The sequence below is a fragment of the Nilaparvata lugens genome, chromosome 7 (genome assembly GCF_014356525.2).
Source record: "Nilaparvata lugens isolate BPH chromosome 7, ASM1435652v1, whole genome shotgun sequence".
In the NCBI taxonomy this organism is placed as follows: domain Eukaryota; kingdom Metazoa; phylum Arthropoda; class Insecta; order Hemiptera; family Delphacidae; genus Nilaparvata; species Nilaparvata lugens.
In genome coordinates this window covers 17,146,173-17,156,477 of record NC_052510.1, presented here as the reverse complement: position 1 = coordinate 17,156,477, position 10,305 = coordinate 17,146,173, and the positions used below count along the sequence as shown (strand labels likewise).

The 10,305-nt window shown below is 43.9% G+C and overlaps 2 protein-coding genes across 3 annotated transcripts in view; one reads left to right on the top strand and one right to left on the bottom strand.

The window, feature by feature from the left end:
• Positions 1-1,161: 1,161 nt before the first annotated feature.
• The window catches only part of LOC111051825 (triokinase/FMN cyclase), a 49,360-nt gene continuing 40,216 nt past the window's right edge, over positions 1,162-10,305 (bottom strand). For both annotated transcript variants that reach the window (XM_022338389.2, XM_022338387.2), the window contains exon 13: positions 1,162-1,427. In XM_022338389.2, the coding sequence (XP_022194081.2) occupies positions 1,307-1,427 (121 nt within the window). In that variant the 3' untranslated portion in view covers positions 1,162-1,306. The remainder of the gene's footprint in view (positions 1,428-10,305) is intronic.
• On the top strand, positions 3,524-5,044 carry LOC111051826 (ADP-ribosylation factor 4-like). The gene is made up of 2 exons (XM_022338393.2): positions 3,524-3,889; positions 4,106-5,044. Exon 2 carries the CDS (start codon positions 4,151-4,153, stop codon positions 4,685-4,687), a length of 537 nt encoding a protein of 178 aa, XP_022194085.2. The 5' UTR covers positions 3,524-3,889; positions 4,106-4,150; the 3' UTR covers positions 4,688-5,044.

Here is a 10,305-nt window from a genome sequence, read left to right as displayed (position 1 = left end):
TTGTTGAGAGTAAATTTATTGATGAACTCCTTAACCATTCATTACAGTAAACCGGGGTGATTTTGTCCCAATTTTTGGGTGTTAACTTAAATAGCTTCAAATCAAATCTTTATTTGTCCCAAAAAACATAATTAATTACAATGAAAAAGAAGCTTGCAATCAATACTCACTTTAAAAAAAGTATGGATTCAAGTTCAAAGACTCTTCAAAATTAATGATGACATTGAAAACAAATTAAATCCACTTTGAAAAATCACAAATTATTTATTGAAAAATATTTCAGTTTTTGCTGCACAAAGATCTTTTGTAGCGTCGAGGCATCTTGGCTCCATCATTAGAATCAGCAAATAATGAATAATCAGAACGTATTCATTTCAAGCAAGGTGGATGTTTATTTTATTAGATAAAATACATAATAATTATCATATTTTGAATTGTATTTGCATCATATAATTTTTCATACTGAGACAAAATCACTCCAAGTTTAACTAAACTTGACCTAAAAGTGACCTTCTTGTAACAGAACCCTAACCAGTTCATCTATACTATGGATATTCTAATTGAAATATAATAAAAAGGCAAAAATGAAATGTACTCACCGATATCATAAGTTTTTTTAGAAATAAGTTTTCTAATATGAAGTTTTCCGACAACGAAATCACAAGATGAAGCAAGCAGTTTGGTTTTATGTCGATAATTCAACTAATATAACGATATTCGACAAGATTGTAGAACCTCGATAATGATCAGGGCTACGGGACGGCTATCAATGTTGAACATCGATTTCGGATAACAAACGGATTTGAATATTTTTCCGCGAGGTGAGACAAAGTCACAAAGACCCTGGTCGACGGTAGGGCCTACTGATACTATTGGTATGAAACTGGGCACATCACTAATAAATAGGTTGTTGATAATGTAGGTATTATCACTTATGGTCGAAGGATAAACATAATACTTTTCAAAATGTATAGATACTGATAATCATTATAGACTAACTTTTTAAAACCTCACAGGCTCTAGTTTAGGTGAGGGGTACTATACTTCTAATTTGTATGATTTTTTTCATTGTCTTTTGTTTTGTTTTTATAATAGGATTAATTCTATTCAAATCAAAGTTTGAATTTCTGAAAAGGAAACAGCCAAGTAAGAATAACACAATTTTTATAACAATATAATATTTTATTGACATGAGATATTTATTGCATTTTTTCACCTCTTAACAAGTACATAAAATTTAAAAATATAGTTATTCATAATAATATAGTATCAAAAAGATTCATAGATAGAGAACAATGCACATTTATCAAATGACAATATTTTTCTGAAGTTCAATATAGATGGCACGCAAGCAAACCGTTACTGCATAAGCTCCAGCATCTACATCTTTCAAGTATGATCTATCAACATAACTTGCACGGCCACACCTGGAATACAAACAAAAGACATTAAATTATTTTGATGTATTCAATACAATATTATCTAGATGAAGATATATTAGTCAACCACTGTATTATCTATTCGTACAAAGTGACTCAATAGCATTATTATTATTAATTGTTACGTTTAGCCGCTAAAGTAAGCAGGGCTCTTGCAGCATGCAACTCGTCAAAATGTAGTCTTATTCTATATCTGTTACTTTGAGACTGCGAGCGGCTAAAAAAACTTTTCACTGGTGATATTTTTCAAAGTTTTCGATTTGTATACTATCAAGTTTTCAAAATCGAAAAAATCATGATTATTTTTCTATTACTTACCCTACTTGATAATCTTTCTCTTTACCTTATTTTCTTTGTTACTTGAACTTTGAAATTATCACCAGTAGAAAGTTTTTTTTTCAGCCGCTCTCACAGACTTAACATCTTGGGGCAGTACAGTAAACAATATATTATTATGTCATTTTTTTTTCTTTTTGTGTAGTTGAGAAGTTGATATTGTGGTAATTATTCATATTGAATGAAAAATACATTAAAATTAAACCTTTTTCATTCAATATTATGTCAAAAATCACAAGTTTAATATGAGCAAAATGCAACTATATTATTAGGCTCAACTCACACTTACGCGACTCAGGTCGAGAAGAGACTTGACTCTAGTCGAGAGCATGTGTTTTTAAATGGTGACGTCGCGGAGACTGAAATCGACTGGTCTGAGTGTCACCATTTGGAAACACATGTCTCTTCTCGACCTGAGAGTCGCGTAAGTGTGAGTTGAGCCTTAGACTTAAGACTATCAATATCAAAGAAAATCGGTATTGACAAAATATATTGAAAGCAATACATGACAATGGAGGGGTACAATTCTCTGAAGAGGATGGTGCCCACATATGCCCCACGCATGGGTAGAGGCACGTGTATGTCAAAGAGGTGTGAGAGCAAGATCAAAACATTGTATTTTATGTGCGAGCGTATGACAGGAAGATGTGGCACTGGGAAAGTAAGCAGGTCTTGAGAAGGCTTTTGAAAATCTAATATGTTTGATTTTGCTCGATGATAAATCGCGATGAATTATCCTGATTGGCCCGTTCGAGGCCATGTGACCTTCCACACACACACACAGACACAGCTGGTGGGGGAAAAACATATAGATGGAACTCTTCGTCATACGATACTCGCCTACACACATCTTCCCCCACAGTTACACCTTACACCAATTTAACTAGAATACATATATGCGTGTATCCTTTATGGGGATGATGAGGTACGTCTGGACCTTGACAAAGTGATTTTGAGTTTGATTTTGTAAGTTTAGCTATAGTAAAGTCCATGTTTTAATGGCATTATTTGATTAACAATGATGTTGCTATCAACAAATAATATTGATTCGACAAAGCAGATAGCGCTATCCTTTCATATCTCCGCAACGTTTCCAGATTGTTTTTCAACAATGTAGAAATATTATTAACAAAATATTTAATCTCAATAATGAAAATTTATTATTTAATAATTGAAAAATATATTTTCTTGACAAATAAAATATAATTGATAATTTTAAATAAGAATTAACAGTAAATAGCACATCAGATATACTGTTATACAGCTATCCTCTACAGAAGGCAGTGGCAAGACACGAAATCGGCAACGCTATTTTCCTATCTTTCTCTAGGCTACTGCCATTATAACATGGACCTCACTAAAACATCCAACAGCCATCCTTTAACGGGAGTAACAAGGACTTATCCAATATGAGCGATTAAATACAGTTTTGACTTCGAGAACTACTCCTCTTGAAATGGAGGCAGAAAATCTAAGGCTCAACTCACACTTACGTGACTCAGGTCGAGAAGAGACTCGACTCTAGTCGAGAGCATGAGTTTCGAAATGGCAACATTCAGACCATTCGGTTCTAGTCTCCGCAACGTCACCATTTGAAAACACATGCTCTCGACTAGAGTCGAGTTTTTCTCGACCTGAGTCGCGTAAGTGTGAGTTGAGCCTAAATGTAGGTATGTCTAAACATGCCGAAAAGAACATCGGACTGCGCAGCCAACCGTGCAACGCGCAGAGTGCCATGCAGCGAACCGCGCAGCGAATTTTACAACAATAACATTCAGTCACATGGCGAATATTTTCCATTTTCAATAATCATCTGTTTTTTTGTAATTTTCACTTCAAAACATCAGTTTTCGTGAGTGTCAGTGATATCGGAAAACAGCACTTTCCAGTTCATTTTTTTAACATGATTATAATATTATCTAATTTAGATTCTCTAATCATACTTTATTGTATGTATGTTCCCTAACAATAGGAAAAAATGGACGAAGCTGCTAAAGACTTGCAGTACATGATTCAAGAAGATGAACTTGCAAGAAATGCAGTCGTACTGATATTTGCGAATAAACAGGATCTCCCGAAGGCTTTGACAACATCGGAACTAAGCGACAAATAAGGTCTGAATCAGATTAGAACTAATAATTGGTACCTTGTTTTTGTAGATTGGAATAATAATTGGTACCTCTTGTTATTGTAGATTGTTATAGTTGTAATAGTTGTTGATAAGTTGGAGCTGCATACGGTGTTTGCAAAATATAACCTATTCATTTGTACCTCATTTATGAACTAACCATTTTCATGTACGGTAGCGATAAACTATCTCGCTTTTTTAGGTTTCAAAGTATAGTTTCCGTGATAGGATCAGAACTGCCAAAATCATGGGGCTAACAATTTCAAGTGTTTTCACACGACTGTTTGGCAAGAAGCAAATACGCATACTTATGGTTGGACTCGATTCCGTCGGAAAAACTACCATTTTGTACAAGCTAAAACTGGGCGAAATAGTAACAACTATTCCAACAATAGGATTCAACGTAGAAACAGTTGAGTACAAGAACATATGCTTCACTGTTTGGGATGTCGGTGGTCAAAACAAAATCAGACCGCTGTGGCGCCACTATTTCCAAAATACCCAAGGACTGATTTTCGTTGTCGACTCCAGCGATAGGGAAAGAATAGACGAAGCTGCTGAAGAGTTGCAGTACATGATGCAAGAATATGAACTTAGAGATGCAGTTTTATTGATCTTTGCGAATAAACAGGATGTCCCGAACGCTATGACAACGTCGGAGCTTGGCGACAAATTAGGACTGAATCAGATTAGGAATAATTGGTACATCCAAGCAACATGTGCGACTCAAGGCAAAGGGCTGTATGAAGGACTCGATTGGCTGTCCAACCAATTGGCCAAATAATTATTCGTTTCCTCATTGTCTTTACTTTATTTACTGTTATTTCGTGTTTTGTTCTGAGTTTCATTAAATTTCTTTGCTGATATGTTTATATTTCCAAAGTTTGATTGATTTACTAGTTAGTTGAAAGTCCTTGTTTATTGAGATGAATTATTTCATCATGTTATTAATAATGCTGCTCTAATTTAAGAATATCCTCAGTCAGAAGTCAACAGGAGATTGTTGGATCACATTCAACTTAGGTACTGGTAGTAACTTTATATTCTTCTTGTAAACATTTTACAACTATAATAATGTTAATTCTTGTTAACAAAATTGACAAATGAAAACATTTTTTTTCAATAATTGGCCTTGTTAATTCAGAGCTCCGCAACCAACCCGGACCCCGGGAAGACACCCGGTGCCCAAGGACTAGGACTTAGTCCCGACACGAAGCCCTTTCTCACGACTAACACCATAAGGTTCCTGTTCCCTTCTTTCCGCGACCAACCCTGTTTGGCAGTGCGAAAGCACGGCCCCTCTTTCCTAAAAGAGGGAAACATTCCTCCAAAGCACTCAAAACCCTGTTTCAACCCCCAACCCGAGCGAGGGTGGTTGACGGACGCCCCACCAAGACTCCCGTCCCCTGCCGCGGCCCTCCCCAGTCGCCGACTGAGTTTAGCCGGCCCAGAGCGACACTGGGAACTCTGATAGAGACAGGTGTGGGCAAAAATCTACTCAGAAGATTGGCGCCCAACGTGGGGCCCAAGGCAGGAGGAGAAAACCAGCAATGAGTGCAGAGGAGAAATGTAGTCGCGCCGGAGAAGACCAGGAGGCGCGAGAGGATAACAGCGATCCAGGAGTGTCCTGGATCTACAAACTCCACCGGAAAGAAGCAGTGGACCTGGCAACAGCAGCAGGGCTACCTACAACAGGTACAATGGCAGAGCTGAGGAAGGTTCTTGTGGACCATCACAGGAAGACGGCAGAGGAAGCCAGCAACCTGAACCAGGCTAGCAATGGAGCTAGCACAAGCTACCACGAGGCGGAAGGAGCAACGTCTCTGTGGCCTCCTGTAGAGGAGGATCATCAGGAGTCTTCTAGACTCGGGAAGCTGCCCGAGGAGGCCTCACCAGCCTCCGATGGCGAATCATGCCATTGATGGGTGTATCGATTGGAGGTTGTCATATGATGGCAACGGAGACGCTCCTAGCTTCTTAGAGCGTCTCGAGGAGTTACAACAAGCCTACGGGCTGACAGGGGAGCAGCTGTTCCCGGCGCTACCAGAAATGCTAGCGGGAAGGTGTTCCTTATGGATGCGGAACCGAAGAGGGTTCTGGCGGCATTGGAACGATTTTGTAATGGACTTTCGGTCCCGTTATTATCCAGCAACCTATGAGGAGGACCTGGATGCTCAAATCCTGGGTCGACGGCAGCGTGAAGGCGAGGCTATCGACGACTACGTAGAAGAACTTCAGACTCTCATGAGGAGAAGAGGAGATTGTTCAATCAATCACCAGCTACAGAGGCTGTACAAGAATCTTCTACCCCGGTACAAGCTGTACATTAGGGAAGCTGAAATCTATTCAGTGGACGATCTACTCAGGCTGGCCAGGCAGTATGAGAGGATAAAGTCGGAGGAGAAAAGTGCTCAACAGAGGCAGAGGGCTGTGAAGCAGGAAGAGGTTCGTAAACCTGTGAAAGCGCGCCCCGAGCCAGAGCCTACAACTTCACAACGGCGAGTGGAGCCGACTCCAGTAGGGCCTACCTGCTGGCATTGCAAGAAAGAGGGTCACTGGAGGTCGGAATGCCCTGAGATTTCTCTCTGCGTGGGCTGTAGAAAACCTCGTCCCGGTTGCACCTGCGAGAAGGATCAGAAGAGGGCGACAGACAAAGCCGCAGTGGTGAGAACTAGGAACCAACTCCAATTGGAACCGGAGTCGCAGTTCGACAACAGACTGTATACCACAGTCGAGGTAGCTGGCCACCAGTATCGAGCACTACTCGATACAGGAGCTGAGTCCAACTACTTAAGCTTGGCAACGTTTGCGAGCTTAGAGGCAGCTGGATGTGCAAGGAGAACTGCGACAGAGAGAGGCGCGATTCTGGCGAATGGAACCGCGGCGCGGCTGTATGGAAAGGTGGAGATCAACCTGAAAGTCAGCCAAGAAATTCTTCCCACAGTGATGACGATCATGGAAGGATTATCCCCCGAATTTTTATTCGGCATGGAGTTCCTGCAGGAGCACAGGGTGAAAATCGACACCCGCGCACGCACGGCGGAATGGGAGCCTCAACTCAGGGAGAAGAGTGCTACAACTACCCAGAAAGCTGCGAAGGCCAGAGGAAGAGAGGTGAAGTCCGGTGCAGCCCCGATAGAGAGGCAAGGAAGGTGTCCACAGCCTCAGGAGACACGCGTCTTCATGCTAGTACGTGTCCGAGATGTCTGGCTAAATGCACTGGTCGACACCGGGGCCGAGTCGTCCTATGTCTCTGGAGAGGCAGCAAGGCGACTGAAGGAGTCTGGCGATTGCCAGGTGAAACCAATTAGTCATCAACCGATCTTGGTGACTGGAGAAAAGCTTCCCGTAGTGGAGGAGCTGAAGCTGACTGCCGAGGTGTGTAGTAGACGAGTCTACTGGAGAGTGGCAGTGATCAATGAGTTAGAATCCGAAATGATTTTGGGATTAAGTCATTTAAGAGCGATTCAAGCAAAACTCGATTTGAGGCAGAGGAGGATGATATTACCTCCGGCTTTAGTGGGACAGGTGGCAGCAGTCGCTTCAGAAAGGGAGGAGTTCGAGAAATTCCTGGAGACGGAGCTGATAAAATTCAGAGATGTGCCAGGTGCGACTCACCTCCTGGTTCATAGAATCAGGCTGAAGGAAGGAGCTGAGCCGTTCCGACAACGTCCGTATCCTCGTAACCCGCTTATGCAAGCGGTGATAAACGAGGAGGTGGACAGTATGCTCGATCAGCGGGTCATTGAGCCGAGCAGTAGCCCGTGGAGTTCACCAATCGTCTTGGTGAAGAAGGCTATGGAAAGATGCGGTTTTGTATCGATTTCCGGCAGATTAATGCACTCACTGAACGAGATGCATATCCTTTGCCGAATATGACAGGCATTTTGGATAGATTGAGGAATGCCAAGTACATTTCTTCAATCGACTTGAAGAGCGGTTACTGGCAAGTACCGTTGGAGGAGCAGAGTAAGCAGCTTACAGCGTTTACGGTTCCTGGAAGAGGGCTGTTCCAGTTCCGGATGATGCCCTTTGGTCTACACTCGGCTGGAGCTACATTTCAGCGCCTCCTAGACCGAGTAATTGGGCCGGAATTGGAGCCTTGTGCTTTTGCTTACCTAGACGACGTCATCGTTCTAGGAGAAACGATGGAGGCTCACATGCTGAACCTAGCTAGAGTGTTCAGTAGGCTGAGAGAAGCTGGCTTGATAATCAATCAAGAGAAATGTCAGTTCTTGAAGCGAGAGCTACGCTACCTGGGACACATAGTGACGGAGCAAGGACTCAGGACTGATCCTGAGACGGTGAGAGCGGTAAACGAGTTCCCAACTCCGCAGCGGCTCAGGATGCTCCGGAGTTTTCTGGGGTTGGCGTCCTGGTATAGGAGGTTTGTCCCGAATTTTTCGGACCTTGCAACCCCTCTTCACCGGTTGCTGAAGGTAGGAGTGAAGTGGCACTGGGGACCAGAAGAGGAGAGAGCTTTCCAGGAGATAAAGGGGGCTCTCACTAGATCTCCAGTGCTCACATATCCTCACTTTGAACTACCGTTCACGCTCCAGACAGATGCCTCTGAGTATGGACTAGGGTCTGTGCTTACTCAGGAGGTCGATGGAGAGGAGAAGGTCATCGCCTACGCAAGCAGAGGGCTCAAGGGGGCCGAGCTGAGGTATTCTACCACCGAAAAGGAGTGCCTAGCTGTGATTTTCGCCCTGAGAAAATTCAAGCCGTACATAGAGGGGTATGAGACTACAGTGATTACTGATCACCAGGCTCTAAAGTGGCTTAGAGCTATCCCTAACCCGACAGGAAGGCTAGCAAGGTGGGCCTTAGAGATGCAGCAATACAACTTGGTCATCAAGTATCGAAGAGGGAAGCTAAACGTGGTCCCGGATGCTCTCTCACGAGCGTTGCCAGGAGGCGACATGCTGGCAAGTCCACAGGAAGGTCAGGAGGAGCCCACAGGAGCGGTAGCCGCCATCGTCATGGAAGACGACAGATGGATAAGGAGGATGAAGAACAATCTACTCCATCATCCACAGAAATACCCCGACTATATGGTAAGGGGTGAGGCGTTGTATCGTCACATATGGGCCCGTCAACAACCTCCTGATGCGCCGGAGAGTGATGGCTGGAAGCTATGTATTCCGAGAGGTGCTAGGAGGGAGATACTTCAGCAGAGCCACGATGCCCCGACAGCGGGCCATCAAGGAGTATTCCGGACTTATCACCGGATAGCCTGTCGCTATTATTGGCCGGGCCTGTATGCGGACGTCGCGAAGTATGTGAGGCGCTGTGAGACGTGCATGAAGCATAAGGTGGAGCAGCGGCCTCCATACGGACAGATGAACAGCCAGAGGAAGGTGGTGCGACCCTGGGAGACTGTTAGCACCGATATTGTAGGTCCGCTACCTCGCTCGAAAAGGGGGAATAAATACCTGGTGGTATTTCAGGACCAGTTCACGAAGTGGACGGAAGCTCGGCCGCTAGCTCAGGCAGACAGCAATGCCGTAGCGCGAGCTTTGAGGGAGCTAGTCGTCACCAAATTTGGGGTGCCGAAGCTGCTTATATGTGACAATGGAACACAGTATACAAGTAGACTTTTTAAGTCATACTGTAAGGAGAATGGCATCACGTTATTCTACACCCCACCCTACACACCGAGCTGCAACCCTACGGAGAGGGTTAATAGAGTCATGAAGACTATGATACAGCTCTATGTGGGCGAGCACCATGCGGATTGGGATCGCTATGTGGAGGAATTTTGTTTCGCCATGAATACAGCAGTGCATGTAGGCACTAAGTATACTCCTGCCTTCCTCAACTTCGGAAGAGAGTTGAGAGCACCAGGAGATGCTTGTGGTGAGGAGGAAGACGATCCTCGACAGGAGGATGGAGGCACGAGTCGAGCAGCCCAGCTGAGGAGGTTGCAAGTACTGAAACGTGCACAGAAACTCGTTTTAGATAATCTAAACGAGGCCTATAATAATACCAGGAGGTATTATAATCTTAGGCGAAGACCACTGGAACTAAGGACGGGCCAGTTGGTGTACAAGAGGATTATCATCTCTCGTCTGGAGTGAACCAGTTTGCGGCTAAGCTAGCTCCAAAATTTTCTGGGCCTTATGAGGTAGAGAAAATGTTGAGCGCCTCTGTAGTGTTGCTGAAAGGAGCTGCTGGTAAAATGCTGACGGTTCATGTAAAGGATATAAAAATCTTGCCGCCCCTTCCCGAGGAAGAAGAGGAGGAGGATGGAGAGGACGGCAGCGGAATGCGAGCCGCCCGCGACGGTCGAGAGGACAACGGTGGAGGAGCCAGTGTGGAGGAGAGCGGTGACGGCAGGAGGAATCGAGTAAGCCGGGTGTCGCTGCCCACTCGGCTGATGGAGTATCGAGGAAGAGTAAT

What these genes read in the sequence shown, in the direction of transcription:
- LOC111051826 (XM_022338393.2), top strand. Translation starts at nt 4,151, where the DNA reads ATGGGGCTAACAATTTCAAGTGTTTTCACACGACTGTTTGGCAAGAAG.